The sequence below is a fragment of the Astatotilapia calliptera genome, chromosome 3 (assembly GCF_900246225.1).
Source record: "Astatotilapia calliptera chromosome 3, fAstCal1.2, whole genome shotgun sequence".
NCBI classification, from domain to species: domain Eukaryota; kingdom Metazoa; phylum Chordata; class Actinopteri; order Cichliformes; family Cichlidae; genus Astatotilapia; species Astatotilapia calliptera.
This window is the reverse complement of record NC_039304.1, coordinates 2625392-2650070: the sequence shown is the minus strand read 5'-3', so window position 1 is coordinate 2650070 and position 24679 is coordinate 2625392. Positions and strand designations below refer to the sequence as shown.

General features: G+C 43.0%; 1 protein-coding gene across 1 annotated transcript; it reads left to right on the top strand.

Annotated features, from left to right (window-relative positions):
* The first annotated feature begins 656 nt into the window (after positions 1 to 656).
* Positions 657 to 19470, top strand: LOC113011482 (uncharacterized). Its single transcript, XM_026151022.1, has 7 exons — positions 657 to 779; positions 873 to 1044; positions 8942 to 8966; positions 9461 to 9634; positions 14949 to 15122; positions 18681 to 18727; positions 18876 to 19470. The coding sequence occupies exons 1-7, from the start codon at positions 657 to 659 to the stop codon at positions 19415 to 19417; spliced, it is 1257 nt and encodes a 418-aa protein (XP_026006807.1). The 3' UTR covers positions 19418 to 19470.
* Positions 19471 to 24679: the final 5209 nt, after the last annotated feature.

Genomic DNA, 24679 nt, shown 5'->3' with positions numbered 1-24679 from the left:
TTTTGAAGTAGCCCTCCAATGAGATGACAGCTCATTTAAGTTTGAGACCCTTCCTTAGGTGAACTAGGATGCTTAAGGGTAACCTGGGAGTTACATTACACTATAATGGCCCCTACATCTTGTAAATTATGGGAATTTCATCATAGTGCGCATTTCTGTAGCCAGTAGGTATTTTTCTTTTTTTTTAGATTTACATTTGTTTGTGGTACATTAAGCATTTTCTAGTCTAAAAATGAATAACAGGGTTATATTAGGGTTTGTTAGAGAGTGGGGAGGGGTTTTATGGCGTAAAATATATAAAAATAATAAAATAGAAATATGGTTCCTACTAACCCCTGTGATAGTTGAGAGAATACTGTATTGCAGTCATGTTACACAGCTTGTACTACTTAAAAATGGACCAAGGATGTTTTTTCTTAACAAAATTAATTTAAGCTCAGTCTAAAGGGACTAGACATGCTAGATATTTTGCAAAGAAATGGTGTTATATGCTGGACCTTATTTTACTCTTGGAAGGTGGTGATATGCTGGTTCCTGAGAAGAGATGAAGTAATCAAAGTCAGCTTTTCAAGACAGCCCCAAGACTCTTCGCAACTTGTGTTCAAATGTGAGGCCGTTGTCAGGTGATAAATGCAAGGAAGAGGTACTCAACTGACATGAAACGTGTCAAAGACAACATGAAGGTGACATTTCAACATAGGCAAAAACTGGTTCAAGAACCTGCCACAGCTTCTGCTGTCCTGGACCTTTTCCCAAGATTTCTGGATACACCTGGCTTGGTAAGGCATAAAATGATTTAATGACCGCTTTGTGGTTCCTTTGTTTGTTTTCTTGTTAAAGTGTTGTTTCTGTTGTTACACTTTGTGTTTAAGATTGACCAAGACTTCACAATGCTGTTTGTTGGGGAGGAAGTGTCTGCAAAGTTCTTTGCAAAGTGGCCAACATTCTTCAAGCCAAGGATCATCAAAGACTGCAAAAATCTGTCTCAGAGTACAGAATTGGATCAGCTGCTCATTTCTGCACAGCGTTACTCTGACGAGGGTGGTAAGTGTAAGTTGGAAATGGTAGATTTTGCATGCCTTTACAGCATTTGCTTAATTCCCACAACACAATATATCACTGGACCATACTGGTAAACCTTTACTACAAATTGGAATACAGCTGTCCATTTTCTAAATCACATTGGGTTTCTGTTCATTTCTGTATGGTATGAAAACAAGCTTACAAACATGTTAAACTTGAAATGACATTTAAATGGTAAATGGCCTGCATTTGTATAGCGCTTTTCTAGTCCATAGGACCCCAAAGCGCTTTACACTACATTCAGTCATTCACCCATTCACACACAGGCGATAGCAAGCTACATTGTAGCCACAGCTGCCCTGGGGCACACTGACAGAGGCGAGGCTGCCGGACACAGGCGCCACCGGGCCCTCTGACCACCACCAGTAGGCAAACACGGGGTTAGTATCTTGCCCAAGGATATTTGGCATGGAGCCAGGGTGCAGCCTGGGATCGAACCACCGACCTTCTGATTAGTGGCTGACCTGCTCTGCCACCTGAGCTACAGCCACCCTACATTATTATTTGCGTTATATCTGGAACCATTGCCTCAATATATAAGACAAAATAAAGAAGTAGAAGGTATTAATATCCATGAAAAGGAGCATAAATTAGCCTGCTATGCAGATGATATTTTAATATTTTTGGGTCAACCATCAAACTCTTTACCTAAATTAATGCAATCATTTGAATACTTTGGTCGACCATCTGGATATAGGGTTAATATGAGTAAAACACAATTGCTTAAGTAAGTATAAGTATCAATTAGCATGGCAAACAGAGTACTTTAAATATCTAGGAGTCATAATACCTAAGGATCTTACAGAACTATTAGAACGAAATTATTTACCAATACAGAAAAAAATTAAGGAACATATAGCGAGATGGAATCTAATTCCATCCATCCATCCATCTTCATCCGCTTTATCCGAGGCCGGGTCGCGGGGGCAGCAGCCTGAGCAAAGAGGCCCAGACCTCCCTCTCCCCAGCCACCTCCTCCAGCTTATCCGGGGGAATACCAAGGCGTTCCCAGGCCAGCCGAGAGATATAATCTCTCCAGCGTGTCCTGGGTCTGCCCCGGGGCCTCCTCCCGGTGGGACATGCCTGGAACACCTCACCCAGGAAGCGCCCAGGGGGCATCCTTGTCAGATGCCCGAACCACCTCAGCTGGCTCCTTTCGATGTGGAGCAGCAGCTGCTCTACTCTGAGCCCCTCCCGGATGGCTGAACTTCTCACCCTATCTCTAAGGGAGAGGCCAGCCACCCTTCGGAGGAAGCTCATTTCTGCCGCTTGTATCCGCGATCTCGTTCTTTCGGTCACTACCCACAGCTCGTGGCCATAGGTGAGGGTAGGGACGTAGATCGACCGGTAAATTGAGAGCTTCGCTTTTACACTCAGCTCCCTCTTCACCACGACGGACCGGTGCAGCGTCCGCATTACTGCAGCTGCAGCCCCAATCCGTCTGTCGATCTCCGGCTCCCTTCTCCCATCACTCGCGAACAAGACCCCGAGATACTTGAACTCCTCCACTTGGGGCAGGAACTCATCCCCGACCCGGAGTGGGCACTCCACCCTTTTCCGGCTGAGAACCATGGCCTCAGATTTGGAGGTGCTGATCCTCATTCCCGCTGCTTCACACTCGGCTGCGAACCGTTCCAGTGCGAGCTGGAGGCCCTCACCCGATGAAGCCAACAGAACCACATCATCCGCAAAAATCAGAGATGAGATTCTGAGGCCACCAAAGCGAAAGCCCTCCGCCACTTGGCTGCGCCTAGAAATCCTGTCCATAAAAATTATGAACAGAACCGGAGACAAAGGGCAGCCCTGGCGGAGCCCATCACCCACCGGGAACGAGTCCGACTTATTGCCGGCAATGCGAACCAAGCTCTTGCAACGGTTGTATAGGGATTGAATGGCCCGTAGCAATGGGCCAGACACCCCATACTGCCGCAACACCTCCCACAGGACACCCCGAGGGACACGGTCGAATGCCTTCTCCAAGTCCACAAAACACATGTAGACTGGTTGGGCAAACTCCCATGCACCCTCAAGTATCCTCGAGAGGATAAAGAGCTGGTCCAGTGTTCCACGACCAGGACGAAAACCGCATTATTCCTCCTGTATCCGAGGTTCGACTAGCGGACGAACTCTCCTTTCCAGCACCCTGGCATAGACTTTCCCAGGGAGGCTGAGGAGTGTGATCCCCCTGTAGTTGGAACACACCCTCCGGTCCCCCTTCTTAAAGATGGGGACCACCACCCCGGTCTGCCAGTCCACAGGTACTGCCCCTGATCTCCACGCAACATTGCAGAGGCGTGTCAACCAGGACAGCCCTACAACGTCCAGAGCCTTCAGGAACTCGGGGCGGACCTCATCAACACCAGGGGCTCTGCCACCAAGGAGCTGTTTAACTGCCTCAGTGACCTCGCCCCCGGAAATTGGTGGGTCATTCCCCTCATCCCCAGACTCTGCTTCCTCCTCGGAAGACATGTCAGTGGGATTAAGGAGGTCCTCGAAGTATTCCTTCCACCGCCTGACAATTTTCTCAGTCGACGTCAGCAGCGCTCCGCCAGCACTATACACAGTGCAGGTAGAGCACCGCTTTCCCCTCCTGAGACGCCTGACGGTTTGCCAGAATCTCTTCGAGGCAGTCCGAAAGTCTTTTTCCATGGCCTCTCCGAACTCCTCCCACACCCGAGTTTTTGCTTCAGCCACTGCCCGAGCCGCATTCCGCTTGGCCTGTCGATACCTGTCGGCTGCCTCCGGAGTCCCACAGGCTAACCAAGCCCAATAGGACTCCTTCTTCAGCCTGTTGGCTCCCTTCACCTCTGGTGTCCACCATTTGGTTCGGGGATTACCACCACGGCAGGCACCAACCACCTTGCGGCCGCAGCTCAATGCAGCAGCTTCGGCAATGGAGACGCTGAACATGGTCCATTCGGACTCAATGTCCCCAGTCTCCCTCGGAATGCTGTTGAAGCTCTGCCGGAGGTGTGTGTTGAAGATCTCGCGGACTGGGGCCTCTGCTAGACGTTCCCAGCACACCCTCACTATGCGTTTAGGTGCACCAGGTCTGTCCAGCGTCCTCCCCCGCCACCTGATCCAACTCACCACCAGGTGGTGATCAGTTGACAGCTCAGCCCCTCTCTTTACCTGAGTGTCCAGAACATATGGTCGCAAGTCTGGTGATACAATTACAAAATCGATCATCGACCTACAGCCTAGAGCGTCCTGGTGCCACGTGCACTTATGGACACTCTTATGTTCGAACAGGGTGTTCGTTATGGCCAAACTGTGATTAGCACAGAAGTCCAATAACAAAGCACCGCTCAGGTTCAGATCAGGGAGGCCGTTCCTCCCAATCACGCCCCTCCAGGTCTTGCTGTCATTACCCACGTGAGCATTTAAGTCTCCCAGCAGGACAACAGAGTCTCCAGGTGGAGCACCTTCCAGCATATTTCAAACATTACCAATAGAAATTAACCAGAAACAGTTTAATGAATGGGATAAAATTTTGTCAAGATACATATGGCAAGGAAAAAGGCCCCGAATTAGATTTAAAACCCTACAACTTAACAAAGGAAAAGGGGGTGGGGCTTACCTTCTCTTAGGGAATATTATTGGGCAGCACAATTAAGGCCTATGATATGCTGATGTAATCCTTCATATGACGCTCAATGGAAAGTTATTGAGGAGAGTCTGACCTCCATCCCCATATAAGCTATTATAGCAGACAGAAGCTTGCAAAATTTAATAAAAACTATTGAAAATCCATGGATCAAGTTGACTTTTAAAATTTGGGAAACAGTAATAAAAGAATATAAACTAGAAGAGGATATAGCAGTTCTTAAGTGGTGTGCATATGACACACATTTTGCTCCAAATAAATTGGACACCAGATTCAAAGATTGGACATATAAAGGATTAACAGCTTTATGTATGGTAATGGAGGAAGGCAGACTAATTGGTTTTGATCAAATGAAAGACAAATATTCATTGGAAACACAGGATTTTTATAGATGTCTACAGATGAGGCATTTTGTCAATAAAACGATAAAAGCTAAGGCTGAATTGAGTAAACAGCTGCTAGATGTATTTAAAAGGGCAGTTCAAATAAAAATAGAGGTATTATAGGTGACCTCTATAAAGGATTAACAAATATGAAATTACACTCAACCTTGTATATCAAAACAAAATGGAAAATGGAGGGAGGAATAGAGATAAAGGAGGAAGAGTGGACAACAATATGGGCATATCAATGGAAATGTAGCAGCTCACAGAGCTGGCGGGAATTTGGGTGGAAATGCCTGATAAGATATTTTATTACACCTCACCAAAAATCTCACTATGAAGGTAACCCTCCCGCTTGCTGGAGAAATTGTGGAAATACAAATGCAAATCACTATCATATTTTCTGGGACTGTCATGTTATTAAAACTTATTGGAAGGGAATACATGCAGCGATACACGAGACATTTGGAAGATATTTACTTTTGGAAAGTAAAACTCTACGTTTTGGACTTATGCCAGAAGGATGGACAAAGAACGATAAATACTTGTTTAATATTTTACTGGCAGCAGGAAAAAAAGCCATCACAAAAAAATGTCTTTCTTCAGAGAGCCCAGCTATGAACACGTGGATGAACATCACACTGGACATTTACAGAATGGAGAAAATGACAGCAGATGTGAACTACAAGAGGGACCTGTTTGTATCATGATGGAAGAAATGGATGGACTACATTAGAAAATGCAGGCCAGTTTTTGCTTTTGCATTAGATTTTGACTTTGTTAACTACTAGAAGACTAGAGGAAAATTAGTTACATTAATGGAAACAAAAACACACTCCCTATATTTATTTATTTATTTTTCTTTCCTTTTTCTTTTTCCTTATGTATTTTTTATTTATGTTGTTTGTTGTTTCCTGTTTTGCTTCTTTTTCTTTTCTTCTTCTTCTTTCATTCTTATTGTATGGATATTTTAGTTGTTTAAATATAGAAAAAAATTTAAAAAAAAAAATGTACTGAAAGAAAGCTGAAGTTGATGGTATTGTATAGTGATTCTAAAATGTCAATAAAAAAAATAATAAAAAAAAGCTGGAATCAAATGAGTCCAAGTCTTCTGGTGATTCAGCATCACATTCATCTTTGCTCCTTGTTCTGCATCCCCACCATGGACTTCATTCCTTTCCAAGCCAGCCTTGAGTGTCCTTTATTCAGCTCATGCTCTGCTTTACTTTTACATCTGATTTTAGCTGCTTTTCTGTTTTCTCTTTGCCAGAGGTTTCCTTAGCGTCATGGATTCTTTTCATTTTACTCAGCATGTGTCTGGTCCCACACACACCAAAGGACACACACTGGACCTTGTTTTTACTTTAGGTTTAAACATTGATTTTATTTGTACTGAGGACATTTTTATTTCGGATCATCATTGTATTCTTTTTAATCTGTCTTTCCATTTGTCCCTCTCTCCTATTCGACATGTGGTTAGCTCTCGCATCTTAACTTCGTCTAGTGCTGTTAAATTTTCCGATGCTTTTAATTTAGTTTTATCTCCTTATAATGATGTTCATTTTTTAACAAATCTTTTTAATAATCATTGTCTTTGTATTTTAGACAATGTTTGTCCTGTCAAAGTTAGACTAGCTCCGGTTTCAAAGTCGTCTCCCTGGTCAAATGACAGCATTCGCTTCTTAAAGCGTTGCTGCCGTAAGGTTGAGCGTTTATGGAGGAAAACGCGTTTGCATGTCCATCTCCTTTATCTAAAGGACCTTTTAGTCTCTTTTAACACTTCAGTTCGAGATGCGAGGGCGGCCTATTTCTCAGACTTAGTGTCTAAGAGCAGAGGTAACCCTAAGGTACTATTCGACACCATTAGTGATATTGTTGCTCCTGCTCCACCTGCTGTCCCAATTTCATCAAATGAATATTGTGAAAAATTTCTTTCTTTCTTCGTTGAAAAAGTCAGTAACGTGAGGAACAGTATCTCTCCTTCTGTGTCTCTCTTGTCTGCTCCAACTCAAGCTAGGCCTGTAATGTTAGAAAGATTTTTACCTGCGTCCTTACCTGAGCTGGTCAAGTTGGTTAATTCAATGAAAGCATCCTCCTGCTCTCTTGATATTTTACCTGGATCTTTGTTTAAAAATGTCTTTCAGTCTATTGGTCCCTGTGTGCTCACAATTATCAATACCTCACTGGTTTCTGGTCAGGTCCCTGTTTATTGTAAGAATGCTGTTATTCACCCACTGTTAAAAAAACCTAAGCTTGATGCTTCTCTTCTCAGTAGCTACAGACCGATTTCAAAATTACCGTTCATTTCTAAGATTTTAGAAAAGGTTGTGGCTAAGCAGCTTATAGCTGTTCTAGATGAATACAGCATTCTGGATAAATTCCAATCTGGCTTTCGTAGAGCTCATTCTACTGAAACTACACTTCTTAGAGTCTCCAACGACATTTTGATGAGATGTGATGCAGGAGAATGCTCCGTTCTGTTGATGTTGGACCTGACCTCCGCCTTTGATACTGTGGATCATCATATTCTGCTAGATAGGCTGAGAGACTGGGTGGGTATATCAGGGGCTGCTTTGGACTGGTTTGAATCCTATTTGCATGAACGATCCTTTTCTGTGGCTACCTCTAAGTACAGTTCCTCTTCTACTTTTCTTACCTATGGTGTGCCGCAAGGTTCAGTTTTGGGGCCTTTATTGTTCTTACTGTATTTACTTCCTCTTCAACACTTATTAAGCACTTTTAAGGACATTTCGTATCACTGCTATGCAGATGATATTCAGGTATACATCTCCTTTAAGCCCCATGATGTTTCCAAGCTACAGATTTTGCACAAGCGCATAGACTCCATTAGATGTTGGATGGCTGGAAACTTTCTTCAACTAAATGAGGAGAAGACTGAAGTTCTTGTTTGTGCTCCTAAAAATTTTGTACCTGGTGTTATGGAAAACTTGGGTCCACTTGCTACATTTGCAAAACCGTCTATCAGGAGCCTTGGTGTTAGTATTGACTCAGCTCTGACTTTGGATGCCCATGTAAAATCTTTGGTTCGCTCCTGTTTTTATCATTTGAGAAACATTGCTAAGCTGAGTCCCATTATATCGCGCTCCGAATTAGAAATTGTCATTCATGCATTTGTTTCATCTCGTCTGGACTACTGTAATTCTTTGTTTACTTGTTTATGTAAAGCCTCTTTGGAGCGTCTGCAAGTTGTTCAGAACGCTGCTGCAAAGCTTCTGACCAAGTCCTCCAAGTTTTCCCACGTCACACCCCTGCTGATTCAGCTGCACTGGCTCCCCGTTAAATTCAGAATCCAGTTTAAGGTTTTGACCTTGACTTTCAGGGCCCTGCATGGAGAAGCACCAACATATATAAGTGAACTTTTACATCCATACATTCCCAGCAGGTCCCTGAGGTCATGTGACCAGGGCTTGCTTGCTGTCCAACACACGAGGCTGAAAACAAAAGGCGACAAAGCTTTTGGAACTGTGGCCCCCAGATTGTGGAACTCTCTCCCTTTGAGCCTGAGATCTGTGGACTCAGTGGTCGCTTTTAAAAAACAGCTAAAAACCCATCTTTTTAAACTTGCTTTTAGTTGATTTTTATTTTTAGGTTTTAGCTTCTGTGAAGCACTTTGTGATTTTTATCTTGAAACGTGCTATATAAATAAAGTTTTACTTACTTACTTTTCTTCTCTCCCTCATAACAAGACAGCTTCTTCTGCCTGAGAACATGTTGGAGTGATTTACTAATCCAGGGCTGATTTTTGGGGAAAATAGTTCCCTTTTTCCCAGAATGAAATGTAAGTAGAAATAAATGATCTAAGTGAGAACATGAGCCTTTAAAAATGCTCTTCTGAGGCTGCTGCCAGTGGTCAAAGCCTCCAACAAAGCTCTGTAAGTACATATGTGATCATAGCTTTAGCTTTTAAATGTTTATTTTAGTTAACACAGATCAGGTGGAACAACTCAAATAAACTATCAAAAATATTAAGTGGTCATCGGTACTCGGTTTGTTCAATACTGAATACAATGGAGCACAAATTGTCCACGTTTCTGAAATATTTCTGGGTGTAACTGTCACCAAAGTGCAATTTAGACCTGGCCTGTGGTTGTTATCTAAGTGATAATCATCAATTCTACTAAAACAAATACAAAATAAAGAAATTTGACACATTCTGTTGATATCAAAAGCACACTGAACAATTCAGTGTTGTTTTACTGCTGTTCTCTCTTCACTTCTTCTCCTCTGATTCTCTCCACATGTTGCTCTGCATCAGTGCTCAGTTTCTTGACAAAAACAAGATGAAATATTGCTAAATATAATAGTATCTCATTACGCTTCAACATAAGTGTTTTATTTTTGTAATTGTTTATCTGTTATTTTTCAGACTGAGTCACTGTGACCTGTCAGAGAGAAGCTGTGAAGCTCTGGCCTCAGGTCTCAGCTCTCAGACCTCTAATCTGAGACAGCTGGACCTGAGTAACAGTAACCTGAAGGATTCAGGCGTGAAGCTTCTGTCTGAAGGACTGAAGAGTCCACGCTGTACACTGGAAACTCTCAGGTAAGATCAAGCATTTTTCTTTCATCAACTGACAGAATTAGCAGATTAATAATAAGCCAGTCCTCTAATAAGAGGAGAAGTGGAGGTGTTTTGAAGGGCAACGTACTCTTATGTTAACAAGACAGGAAGTAGTTCCTGGGAACTGCTTCCTTTGTTATTGTCTAAGTAGAAACATGATGGTGAAACAGTGATGAGTTTGCAGAGGTGAATCCACAGCACACAACACAACAATGCTGTTGCGTGCTGAAAGCAGACTTCTCACAGATTCTGAGGCTGCAGGTTTCATCACTGTCCAACCAAAATTCACTGAACCAGCAGTAAATGAACGTCCAAAACGACGCTTCATGTTTAAAAAACAGATGATCAGGGGGATTTGTGTTTACATCTTTTTTGTGTGATCTGTTCACCTGCTGTTTCAGCTGTTTGGTGGTTGTTGAGATGGTTTTGTGAACTTTTAGCTGAGATTCTGACGTTTCTGTAGATACCACACATGTCTAATTACTTTGTACAGCATGAATGGCCATAACGAGGTTTTTAACAGTCAGAAAAGTTGTAAAACTTCAGAAAATATAGTTAAAAGTCCAAAACCTTCTACGTCTGGTGGCTTGTGGTAAGGAGCAGATCAAACGAGTAAAGAATTACGTTATAATTATAAATGGCTTCAACAGCACATTCAGGTCTGTGAGACTCATTCAGACACTGAGCCGTGGCTCTGTGCTACATGCACATATTTCTGCATCTCTGCCATTCAGACACACTTTATATATAGTTTATTTTATGTAGTATTCAATACTGAACTGTACATTTAGTCTTTTTAAAGGCAGCAAGTTTTATTCAGTGTTTTCATAAAAGCCTTATTTCTATCCATTTACTGCTATTAGGAAGAACACGTGAGGTTTAAGACCTGGACCAGTTTGAAACCTTTTGTCCTCCACAATGGAAAATGGGTGGAAATAAAAATGGGTCTCACTTTAGCCAGCTCCTAATTTTATCAGTTCCGCTCTCAGCGTCTCCTGTATATCTCCTGTATAAATGTTGCACTCAGCTTTGTGCTCTCCAGTATCACTGAAATGCAGCCAGATGCTGCTCATTTTGCCTTTTCACTCTTTCCTGACACGCTTGCATTTCAATACAGCTCCCATTTCTCTGTGTACTGGTCTCTACCACTACCCTTGCTGTCTATGGGACATTTCCGTCTTCTTTCACATAATGGTATGATCCCAGTCTGTCTCTTAAAGTGATTGGCCACATGGTTTGCTCATCAGAATAACATCTCAGCCGTGCTCACATTGATTATCAGCAAGCCTGAAAATTCATCAATATTTGACATACGAAATTATCTCAAGGCCTGGATTTGGCCCACGGGCCATATGTTTGACACCCCTGGTTTACACGGTTTGGTATTCAATGTACAACTGAGCTAGCTCTCAGCTAACTAGCAGACAAGCTAACTGCTGGGACTGCGTCTTTCTAACAAGAGAAGAACAAAAGAATTTATTCGTAAATCAGGGTGGAAAATAAGTATTTGGTCACCTCAAACATGGAAAATCTCTGGCTCTCACAGACCTGTAACGTCTTCTGTAAGACGCTTTTCTGTCCCCCACTCGTTACCTGTATGAATGGCACCTGTTTGAACTCATCATCTGTATAAAAGACACCTGTCCACAGCCTCAAACAGTCAGACTCCAAACTCCGCCATGGCCAAGACCAAAGAGCTTTCGAAGGACACCAGGAAAAGTATTGTAGACCTGCACCAGACTGGGAAGAGTGAATCTACAATAGGCAAGCAGCTTGGTGTGAGAAAATCAACTGTGGGAGCAATCATCAGAAAATGGAAGACATACAAGACCACTGATAATCTCCCTCGATCTGGGGCTCCACGCAAGATCTCATCCCGTGGGGTCAAAATGATCATGAGAACGGTGAGCAAAGATCCCAGAACCACACGGGGGGACCTGGTGAATGACCTGCAGAGAGCTGGGACCAAAGTAACAAAGGTCACCATCAGTAACACACTACAACGGCAGGGAATCAAATCCCGCAGTGCCAGACGTGTTCCGCTGCTGAAGCCAGTGCATGTCCAGGCCCGTCTGAAGTTTGCCAGAGAGCACATGGATGATACAGCAGAGGATTGGGAGAATGTCATGTGGTCAGATGAAACCAAAGTAGAACTTTTTGGTATAAACTCAACTCGTCGTGTTTGGAGGAAGAAGAATACTGAGTTGCATCCCAAGAACACCATACCTACTGTGAAGCATGGGGGTGGAAACATCATGCTATGGGGCTGTTTCTCTGCCAAGGGGACAGGACGACTGATCCGTGTTAAGGACAGAATGAATGGGGCCATGTATCGTGAGATTTTGAGCCAAAACCTCCTTCCATCAGTGAGAACTTTGAAGATGAAACGAGGCTGGGTCTTCCAACATGACAATGATCCAAAACACACCGCCCGGGCAACAAAGGAGTGGCTCCGTAAGAAGCATTTGAAAGTCCTGGAGTGGCCTAGCCAGTCTCCAGACCTCAACCCCATAGAAAATCTGTGGCGGGAGTTGAAAGTCCGTGTTGCTCGGCGACAGCCCCAAAACATCACTGCTCTCGAGAAGATCTGCATGGAGGAATGGGCCAAAATACCAGCTACTGTGTGTGCAAACCTGGTAAAGACCTATAGTAAACGTTTGACCTCTGTTATTGCCAACAAAGGTTATGTTACAAAGTATTGAGTTGTATTTTTGTTATTGACCAAATACTTATTTTCCACCCTGACTTACGAATAAATTCTTTACAAATCCTACCATGTGGATTCATGGATTTTTTTTTCACATTCTGTCTCTCACAGTTGAAGTGGCCACGTAGGCAGGGGTCATCATCTGAGCTCTCCATCACCTGAGAGAGATGACAAAACACAGAATCACAGAGCATGAAACCAACGTTTCTCCTCCCAGAAGTTCAGTCACAGACCTGCAACAGAAACAAGAGTCAAAGATTCAAATGACGCAGAGCTTTCATTTACTTATATCCACAAACATGTCCTCTACATATTCATGCTGTATTTACACACACATACAGAGGCTGTTTGTCTCTCACACACCGACAGGACACTGAGAAATACATCATGTTAAATATACCTGCAGGCTTCCAGCTGTGCACTTTGTCCCTGTCAGCTGTGATTGCCATGGCAACCTTGGTGTTGTGCGCGATGCAGGGACGTGTTCAAAGGCAGACGTCTGGCAGCAGCATCATATTTGATGCACTATCTGTACTGAGTGTGCTGACTTTATTTCAAATGTCCCACTGCTGTGCAACATGAATCACATGTTCTGCACGTTTCTGTAACTCCCAGGTAACCATGGTTACCCAGCCACGCCCAGTAGTCTCCAGAGAGACCAACAGCTGGTTCACGTTGTAACGCCGTGGCTTTCGTAGTCTCTCCTTTTTCTACAGCTCATGTGTTCTTCTTGTGACGCTGCGTCTTGAGGCTCATACATGCCGTCATTTGTTGATCCTAAGAACGTTCCTCAGACCGACTTCTTCAACAACAGATAACTTTAGTTGTATCAACACTGCCTCCTGGAGCAGTTTAAAATGAACATGTCAAAGCTCTGTACCTGTCTCCATGTTTCTGTCCCCGCCCCTTTCTCTCTGTCCTGGGTCATGTGAGCGCTGCAGTAGTATTAGGCCCACCCTCAATGCTCCCATTGGCTGAGACGCATAATGACGCCCATTTCAAGCCAGCACTGATCAACATCCCTCCTGTGACCCATGGCTTTTATATTCAGAGCCAGTGAGCACTTTCACAATAATCATGATTTTAAAAACTGTGATTAAAATAATTGCTGACGTTAATCAATTAATGAGTTAACGAGATTATAACAGGTTAAGTTGCCCTAATAATTAGACTTTGGTGACAAACTGATGTGATCTCCATGTTTCCTTTGTTGGACTGTGGGCGAGTGTCAGAACTGAATGTACTGAGTAACATGTGGAGTTTAAATATGTGTCAGTTCCAGTTTTAGAGCTCTAAAGTGCAGCTATCATGTTAGGAATATGTTAGGAATAGACAGGAACACTGAGCACACTGAGGTCAGATCTTTATTTTACCACTCGCTGCATTCTTGATGTTCATGAATTCAGCAGGTTCATGATTGTCTGCAGCATCAATCTCATATTTCCATTAAAAGTGTTGAATTTGACTGTTTGATGTTCTTTATGATCTCTGGCACCAGTTCATCTGTAGGCTGAGCCCAGTCCATCCATTTAGTGAAAGGTCTCCTTGTTCTGTGAGCGTGCACAGATCCTGAAGCAGGAAGCCTGGGTTACAGAGAAATGATCATCACTGTGATGATGCTCATCATCTCTGACTGGGATTTGAGGTTTTGTCAAAGCAGCAAAGAAAGCCTGGCTATGTTGGACTGGGTGTGGAAGCAGCTCCCAGTTTGAGTTCAGGAGACAGACACCCTCTCTACTTTGAAGATCAGCTTCAAACTTTCCTTTTTGATAAAGCTTATAGTTCGAGCTGGATCAGGTGACCCTGAACCATCCCTTAGTTATGCTGCTATATGCTATAGGCTGTTGGTGGACTTCCCATGATGCTCTGCTTTCTTCTCCCCACTTTTCACTCCTGATGCTTTTATATGTCACTACTGCATGTCCTTAACTTTTGTCTCTCTGTTTTGTTCTTGTCTCTCTGAGCTCATCTCTTCTCTTTCCCCTCACCCTGCAACCAGTCATGGTAGATGCTCCTCCTGGAGCCTGTTTTCACTGGGAGGATCTTTGTGTCAAAGGGAGTTCTTCTTCCCACCATCACCAAGTGCTGCTCACAGTGGAGGCGGTTACCTTACACTGTTAAACAGCTTCAGATGACTGTTGTTGTCTGTTGGGTATTGTCACTTATAAATAAATGGTAAATGGTAAATGGCCTGTATTTATATAGCGCCTTACTAGTCCCTAAGGACCCCAAAGCGCTTTACATATCCAGTCATCCACCCATTCACACACACATTCACACACTGGTGATGGCAAGCTACATTGTAGCCACAGCCGCCCTGGGGCGCACTGACAGAGGCGAGGCTGCCGGACACTGGCGCCACCGGGCCCTCTGACCACCACCAGTAGGCAACGGGTGAAGTGTCTTGCCCAAGGACACAACGACCGAGACTGTCCAAGCTGGGGCTCGAACCGGCAACCTTCCGATTACAAGGCGAACTCCCAACTCTTGAGCCACGATCGCCCTAAAGTTACAATGGACGGATAGATGTTATTGTGACAAAGAGAAAACAACTGTTGACAGATAGATTGTTGTTTTGTGTGTCTGCAGTCTGTCAGGCTGTCTGATCACAGAGGAAGGCTGTACTTCTCTGGCCTCAGCTCTGAGCTCCAACCCCTCCCATCTGAGAGAGCTGGACCTGAGCTACAATCATCCAGGTGACTCAGGAATGAAGCAGCTGTCGGCTGGACTGAAGGATCCAGGCTGGAGACTGGACACTCTCAGGTATGAAGAATGTCTGATAGAGGAGGAAGAGCTGGAAACATTTCCTGTGTCTTTCACTCACTTCCTGCAGGAATATTTTCAGGGACAGACACACTAGTCTAGCTGGATAGTTCATGGATATTTATGTAGGGGTCTCCAAGGAGTCTGTTTGCAGGAACATTTAGGTCACAGGTGTACCTGATATAGATACCAGTGTACCTAATAAAGTGTCAGCTAACATTTGGAAATGGAAGCTTAAATAATGACAAACTGTACATTCACAGCTGAATTCACAATAAATTTGTTCTCAAGTGCACATTTTTCTGTTATTGTTGTCAAACAACAGAATGAGAATGAAATATTGATTCTAACAGGGCCCATAAACAGCATTAGCTTAGCAGCATTAGCTTATCAGAGTTTCCATCATGGTCACACAAATCCTTAGCAGAGAAAAGTGTCACATCATTATAACACAAGATAAAAGGGTATTAGCATAAGCTACTAATGCTTATTCACCTCGAATGAGCTTTCGCTGCTAATGGTAGCCTACTTAGCATTAACTCCTCACTAATATAATGCTAATTCACATCAAATTAGCATTAGCTGCTCATATTGTTATAAGGAAAGAGAAAACGGTATTAGCATTAGCTACTAATAATTATTCAGCCCTAATTAGAATAAGCCTCTAAAAGCAGCCTACTTAGCATTAACTCCTCACATCGTTGTTACCCAACGGAAAAGAGTATTAGTATTAGCTACTATCATTTTTAATAAGTAAGAGAAAACAGTGTTAGCATTATTGAATAATGCTAATTCACACTAAATTAGAATTAGCTATTTACAAGAGCGTACTTAGAATTAGCCGCTCACATTGTTAAAAATTAAGGGAAAACAGTATTAGTATTAGCACATAATGCTAATTCACGTCAAAGTAGCATTAGTTAATAATGGCAGCCTACTTAGCATTAACTTTTCACTAATATAATGCTAATTCACATCAAATTAGCATTAGCTGCTCACATTGTTAAAAGGGAAGGGAAAACAATATTAGCATTAGCTGCTAATAATTATTCACCTAATTAGAGTTAGCCCCTAATGGCAGCCTAGTTAGCATTAACTCCTGACATCGTTATAATGCAGGGGAAAAGGGTTACCATTATCGGATAATGCTAATTTACATCAAATTAACAATAGTTAATAATGGCAGACTTTTCGTATCATTAGCTGCTGTCATTCTTACAAAGCAAAGGAAAACAATATGAGCATTAGCTGCTAATGCTTTTTCATCTAAAATTAGCATTAGCCACTAATGGCAGCCTACTTAGCATTAACTCCTCACTAATATAATGCTAATTCACGTCAAATTAGCATTAGCTACTAATAATTATTCACCCCTAATTAGAATTAGCCGCTAATGGCAGTATACTTAGCATTAACTCCTCACATTGTTATAATGTAAGGGAAAAGAATTAGCATTATCTAATAATGTTGACCTTGGCCCACTGGAAAAGTTCAGAACTAAAGATTTAGGAGTGTTTCTCGATAGCTCTTTCTCATTTGAGAAACAAATGAATTCTGTTATTAAAACCAGCTGTAAGGTTTATATTGTTGATTGTCATTTATGCTTAGAAATATTTACTCATATATGCTTAGAGTTGTATAATCGATTGCATGATGATAGAGGTTTGATCCTGAGTAGTCTGTAAAGACTCTGTGTGCCTTCCAGAGTGCTCTGGCATGCACACACCACTTGGGGCCATGAGAGAGGTCGTACCCTCTCTTACTGATTTATGGTGTAGGACAGGGGTCTCAAACTCAATTTAGCTGGGGGCCGCTGCAGGCAGAGTCTGGGTGAGGCTGGGCCGCATTAGGTTTTCCACAGGAAAGGCATGGTTAAAAAAATTCCAATCCTCTCAAATCTCTTTATTTTTATTTTTTAACACAAAATATTAAAAATAAATAAACAAATTAAGAATTAATAAGAAAATCAATCAATCTGTAATACATAAATAAAACAATAATAAGATATTTTTAGTCAGTGAACTTGTGTGTTTCTTTCAGTCTTCTATATCTGCTGTGTTTAGATTGAAATGTCTGTATTAACAGTTCTATAACCTTCTTCTGAACATGAATGGAACACTGTAGAAAATGAACTGTTCTTCTGAACATGGCTTCTCTTGCCTACTCCTTGCTGCTAGAGACCTGGCAGCGTTTCCTCTCGCATAGCCGAGCCAGATTTGGCCTGAGGGAGGAAGCAGTTGCGGCCCTCAGTATGTCTTGAAGATGATCATCCGTAAGTCTGGACCTGTACTTGGACTTATTGAAGTTCAAAGTGGAGAAGAGCTTTTGGCACAAGTATGTGCTACCAAAAAGGCACATGGTCCACTTGAACATTCGGGAAAGCCGAGGGAAACTAGGGCTCAATTCTCTCAAAAATTGTCCAAGCTTGTCTTCTTTTCCACTCACCTCCCTGAACTTTGCTTTGAGTTCAGAGTTGCACTGCAGCTCAATGAGCTCCATTTGAAGCACAGAAGGGGCATCTTGCACATCAAAGGAGAAGGGGTCTGCAAAAATGTGAAAGGTGGCTCTGTGTGTCTTGAAGTCAGCAAATCTGTGATCAAATTCCTCCTGTAGCCTCAAAATGACATCAACATACTCGTCAGCACTGAATGGTGTGCCTGCATCCACGAGTGCCTTGCATGCTGGGAAATGGCAAAGGTTTGTAAGAGCCCTTTGTTAGGGGGACCGCTGGACTCTTAGCACCAGCTTTGGGGTCACAGGGTCACATCTGGAACGAACACACACACACACACACACACACACACACACACACACACACACACACACTATGCACAGACTGGTACTCTTTGTTCATACCTGTGTAAGACGTCATAATGAACTTGTGCATATTCATGTAAGCTCAATAAAGAGCAGTGTTACGAGGGAGCAGACGAGAGCGACTGAGGTCAAGTGAAGGAACGGCGCTGTCACAGTTCTCTCCCTCATCAATTGTCTGGTTCCAGCGGTGGGTCTGTGCTAGACGACCCATCACCAGCTTTTTCCACTGGTTACCAGTACGTGGTAGAATCCACTTCCAGATCTGGTTGTCTTTAAATCTGTGAATGGATTGGCTCCATCTTATCTCTCTTTAACAAAAGAATCCAAGTGGAGCCCTCAGGTCTGCAGATAAGCAGCTTCTGACCAGAACTAGACGTAAAAACAGAGGTGAGCTTTATCGATGGCTGCAGCCAAACTCTGGAACAGTCGCCCTTCACATCAGGTCGTCACCAACACTGGACATTTTTAAAAGCCGGTTGGAAACACATTTGTACTCTGTAGCTTTCAATCCTGACCAGTCTTTATAGTCATTACTGTGTATGTTTCCTATTTTCTCTCTACTCTGTGCAGCACTTTGGCTCAAGCTGTTTTTAAATGTGCTGATAAATAAATGTAGATTTCTTTGAATAAAACAGTGGAGCCGAGCTTTGAGCTCAGTGTGTAACAGTGTGTGTGTGAGAGCCATGTAATGTCCATGTGTGCATGCTGACTGTGCTGCTCTGACCCCCCTCCTCCTTTCAGGGTGGAGCCTGCTGGAGTCCGATGGTTGACACCAGGTCTGAGGAAGTGTAAGTGTGTTTTTAATGGGATTCATGAAAACAAAGCAGCACACATTCAACCATCTTCATCATGTCAGGAGTCATCATCAAAGTGTCAATCAATGAACAGATGATGGATCAATAACTGCAGCTGGATTGTGTTTGTTCTCTCCATCAGATTCCTGTCAACTCACAATCGACACAAACACAGTGAACACAAAGCTCCAACTGTCTGACAACAACAGGAAGGTGACACATGTAAAGGAGGTTCAGTCATATCCTGATCATCCAGACAGATTTGATGTTCCTCAGCTGCTGTGTAGAAATGGTCTGACTGGTCGCTGTTACTGGGAGGTCGAGTGGAGAGGAAACGTTTGTATATCAGTGAGTTACAGAAGCATCAGAAGGAAAGGAGGCAGTGACTGTGTGTTTGGATGGAATGATCAGTCCTGGAATCTGGTCTGCTCTGATGATGGTCCTGGTTATGTCTGGCACAATAAGATACAAACATCCATCTCCTCCTCCTCCTCCTCCTCCTCCTCCTCTGTCTCTAACAGAGCAGCAGTGTATGTGGACTGTCCTGCTGGCACTCTGTCCTTCTACAGAGTCTCCTCTGACACTCTGATCCACCTCCACACCTTCAACACCACATTCACTCAAACTCTTTATCCTGGGTTTAGGTTTCCCTGGTCTCCTGGTTCCTCAGTGTCCCTGTGCTGAGTGGAGTGTAAAGAGTGTCTCCTGTTACAGAAACACTCTGACTGTTGAACAGATAGTTCAGTCTGTACATGTCTGTCTCTTTCACTCACAAACACGTTTTCAGATTCATGGATTCAATCAGTTGATGTTTGAAACTCTTCTAAATGATTCCTTGTAAACTTCTTCAGTCACAAACAAACAGGAAGTGATGTCACATGTGTTCCTGTCCACACAGCAGAATGAGTCTATTGCTGACAGTGATGTACAAACAGAGTGAGCATTTCTGAGGCCCAAAATAAACTGAGTAGTTCACTGAATGAACAATGGACTGTGAGCTCAGTTCCTTCATCATTAGTATGGATTATATATGTATATGTATTATATTAGTATCATATATATCAGGTGCTGCTGCTTTCAGTCATTGTGCAAATGTGCTGTTTGTAAGCTTGTAAAGCTGCAGTCAGCTGAGACTGAAGAAGTCACCTGATCAGTGAGCAAACGTTTCTGAAAACGTCCAGATGAACAGAATCAACCTTTTGGGATCAGCCAGCAATGCAGCATCATTGTTGTTCAGCTTCAGAGGTTTGCAGGAATGAACTGATGACCAGAAACAGCTGCAAAGTCCAAGAAAATACCAGCTGGAGTTCAGCTGCATTTGAAGAAGTCAAAGAAAAGTAAGGATGGCAAAGGGCGACGTTTTCTTCCAAAGAGCTGCAAACATGGTCGACGCCTCATTAGAAGAATCATCTGGACATTTGTGAGGAACTCTAACCAAGAAAGCAACGTCACACAGATCCAACAGACAGTTTCCATGACTGCAAGTGTTGAGTGGAAAAATGCTACATTGCATTATTGCATCCTCTCACCACAGGAGGCGCTGTTGGCACCACTGATTGCTGATCAGCTGTTCTCTGATGATCTGATTGATACTGTGAATAACGGGACTCACTGAACTCTGTGACACAGTGAAGATTACAGAGTTTAACTTCAACATCTGACTGACGTCACACAGACAGAAGGATGAACCAGTGAGGCACAGAACACAGTTACTGGAGATACTGGATCAGCTCCATGTGAACCTCTGATGGAGAAGCTGCTGAGCCAGAGAAACATCAGGACATGACAGCAGCTGCACTTATCTAACAACATGTAGCAGAGCTGATCTATGTTAGAGGATCTATCACAGCAGCTGAAGCCAAAGTCCAACACTGGATACCAGCTGAGCCTGTGCTGAGTGTAGTGTTACAGGAAAAGGGCAGAAACACTGGTAGCTCCCAGTGATGCTGACTGGGGCACAGAGCTGAATGATGCAGCATCAGGACACTGTTTCAGTCTGACTGACAGAGAAACCTGTAGCTGTATCTACATGTGAGGCAGAGGCCACACAAGCAGCTTTCTATGTTTCACAGTGACTGAGATCTTCAGTGGGGGTGGACATGCTCCTGTACAGACCTCTGAGGAGAACCAAGGTGCAGTCAAAGAGTCCAGTCTGTCCTCACAGATGTGAACATGTGCTTTCATCAGGTCTGCTGTCAGCTAGCAGGCTCACATCAGAATCACTGTTCCTGAAAAACACAGTCTGTGTGACATCATCAGTCAGCTGATGGTCCCAGATCTGAATGGTTTCTGTCTCTACTGAGGAAGTCAGAGAATATCACTGAGGTGTGGATCAGGTCTGAGTGAGCTGTGGAGGGACAGCTTTAAACAGTCCACAGGTCTCACGTCCTGCTCAGTCTGGTAGCAGATACCTCGTATTGTTCCAGATGTGCTGACATCAGCAGCAGCACAGCTGTGTGATACCATGAATCTCAGTTATTGATCCAACACACAGTAAATACAAAGATCAGGATTTCTGAGAGTAATCATTATGAGTCTGAACACATGATCACTGAATGTTAGTCTCCACAATAATAAGCTAACACAAGCAAACACAGCTTTCAGCTCTTATTTTGAAACTGGCTTATTTAGAGAGCTGTGATGTGAGCGTGCCTGGCTCTGAGGCACTTGGGTCAGCCTCTGTTGTTTAGAAGTGTTACAGACTGTGAATGACACAGACCTGTCAGTTTCCATGTTTGTCTGTAACACAGCTCAGGGCTCCATGCTGAACGCATCCATCCAGTGTTATTGATCCAGGACTGATACCAGCATTGGGATCAATACTACAACACACAATCACATGTGTCCACGTGATGTGTTTGACCAGCTTTATTCATTAATGATCAATCAGCTTATTTACTGCATCTGAGTCCAGCTTCATTTAAATGATCCAACCATGAAAATGACATCAGTCCTACAGAAGCACTTCATGCTAACAGGAAGTCATTGATTAAGGTGGAATAACACAGAGACACAACCACTCACAGCTAACCTGACCCCACTAACTGCATGTGTTTGGACTGTGGGAGGAAGCCGGAGTACCGGAGAGGACGCACACAAACACGGGAGAACATGAAGCACTGAAACAAAGATGGTGGATTTGACCTCAGGACCAGGCGGGGTTACGGGGGTCATGACCCCCCAATAATAGATCCAGCTACACTGAAACTGTCAATTTCATTTACTTTTCCTGTTTTAAAGCTATCAGGCTGCTTTGTGGCTCACTCAATACTAAACTAAGATACTTTCAGTGTGAATCATTTGCAGGAACACAGGCAGGATTTAAAGTGCAGAACTTTACAGTCTCTGTCTCAAAGTTGGTCTGAACATGCTAACAGCTCTTTGTTTTTTTCAGTTTTCACTGGTTTGATGTAATGAAAGAAATTTTAAAGAAGCAGACGATTGTTGTTATTTTAGTTCTATAGTTTCATAAATCGTGGTGTGGATCTAAGTCAACATTCAGAATAAATAAGATAATACAGCACTTTGATGGTTGCCTTTGTATTTTCCCAGCAGTGCTCAGGTTGGTTCTCGGCTACATTTACATACAGATGTTAATGTGTTCAGCAGCTGGACTCATCTGAGGAAGGAACATTGGAAAGGTGCTCAGTGCACAACTGCATCACTAATTTTATGTAAGACCCTGTGTTTTATTGTATTTATATATTTGTAACATTTGACTCAAACACTTTTGGGAAGGATGAAAATGTTTTCAGGAGGAAGTTTTTCCTTCTGTCCGACTGCAGTACACACAACACTGCGTCTCCCTCCCTTATCACACTTCCTCAGGCTGCTGATGAGCGCCCCCTGGTGTCAGTGTTGATGACGTCATGCACAGTGAAACATAAACAGTGTCTGTTAATAAAAAATCATGTGTCCATTTTCATGTTTGCATCATGTTTCTGTAAAATCATCAGCTGTTTCTGAACCTTCTTCATTGTTTGACTCATTCCAACAGCTGTGAGCTGTGATGGAGTCAGAGCAGCTTCATCACTGATGTTCAGGTGAAGCTGAACTTAATAAACTGTAGAAATGATCAGGATTCAGGCTGGATGTGTAAAACACTTCTGTGTGAGGTCGCAGTGCTTCATATGTGTGTGTGGGCTGAAGCACACACGTGTGAGTCCTCAGAGGTTTCACACACATCACTGCACACACTTATAATCCTAGTTTAAGCTTGTGGATCATATCGGACACATCAGCAGCTCTTTGGAGACAAAGATTTGAGATTTAAGATGAGTCATAGTCTTTCTATCCATGGTAGCTTCCACTGCTGAGGCTCGGGAAACATGAAGAGGATAATTAAGAGCAAGCATCAGCTCTGTCTCATCTAACTACACAGTATTATGATCATGCACTTATGTCTCAAACTAAGACACAATGAGACAAAATGAGTTCTGTGAGTCTTTAGATTATCAGTAAATTCTGGTGACAGTTTGACGCTCAGTGGAGCCATTTTTGGTTTGTGATGAGTGTTTTGTGAGCTTCTGTTTTGTGAATCGCTCTTTGTAATTTAGAAGATGGTGCAGAAATGTGCGCGCCCTTATCTGAGAGGACACGGAGAGAGTGTCGCAGACTCGAGGTGAGGAGATAAACCTCGGAGCTGGACGGCCTGCACGTTACCCATGTGCATCTTTTCAGTGACATCAAGTGAACCCATAATAAGCATTTCTATGTCTTAGACATCATGTCCATTTCTAATGAGAGATTATTTTTAAATGAGGGAAACCTGGTCTAACAACACGCTTCCAACAGAGCTAAAGGTTCACCACAGTGAGACGGTGGGACTCTGATAAGAACTGAAACACTGTGTATGAACAGCTGAGACAAAACTATATATAAACACTCATTTATTCCAGTTTAGTTTGCAATGATTTCAAAGTAATGTGGAACGATTCATGTTCGTGAGCTGTTACAAACACAACTATTGATTTGTCTATATATGGTCGGACTACAAGGCTCGTGTTGAGGCTCTTGGAATAATGTGTGAATTACAGCAAGAAATGATGGTTTCCCATTTTACCAAAGTGGAATAAAATCACCACAGCAAAGAAATCATGTTATTGTCTGCAGCTAAAATATATGGTGAACATGGTTTTATAATAATGTGCAAACACAACCTCACTCTGCTCTATACGAGGAGCCAACCACAGCTGTCCGGGTCTTCATCCACCACCTCCACCATCTTTGCTCATCATCATTCACTTAATTGCTGATTGGTTTAAATCAAACTCCATTACAGGTTCAACTCCATCATATAACAGCATGTTGACTTTGGATCTGGTGTGCAGTGCCACCTTAAAAGATGAGGAAACTAAGAGATTACAAAAAAAGAAGTGGAGGAGTTAAAGAGCTGCAGCAGATTAACAGTTTCTGACAGTCATGTGTTAGAAATAGGACGATTAGATGAGCTGAGGGATCCATCTACTGCTCAGTGAAGCCTCATCAGAAACAGTCTCAGTGGAAGGATGGCTCTATTGTTAAGGAAGGACACAGGCAGAAAGACTGGCGTCTGTCACACAGGAACTGGACTGAAAATCAGCTGCACATATTCATCAGTACATGCAAACATATTATAGGTGTGGAATTCAGGACAGTACCATCAGAAGTTGATCCACTGTGCAAATGTCTGATTGGCAGTGGCTTCATTTTTCACTATGAACAAACTGCTAATGCAGCATCACAGGACGTCAGCCATGGATTGGCCTCCCCAGACCTCAACATTACTGAAACATCTTAACAGAGGATGGAAACAAAGGGAACCAACATCCAAGAAAAGACCAAGACTCCAGGCTGTGCTGAATTATAAAGGTGGACTGACCTCCAGGGTCCTTAGTATCATATAAGCTCAGTTTGTGTCTTATATACTTTCCATTTATATAACAAAATATATAGAAAGGAGGGTGG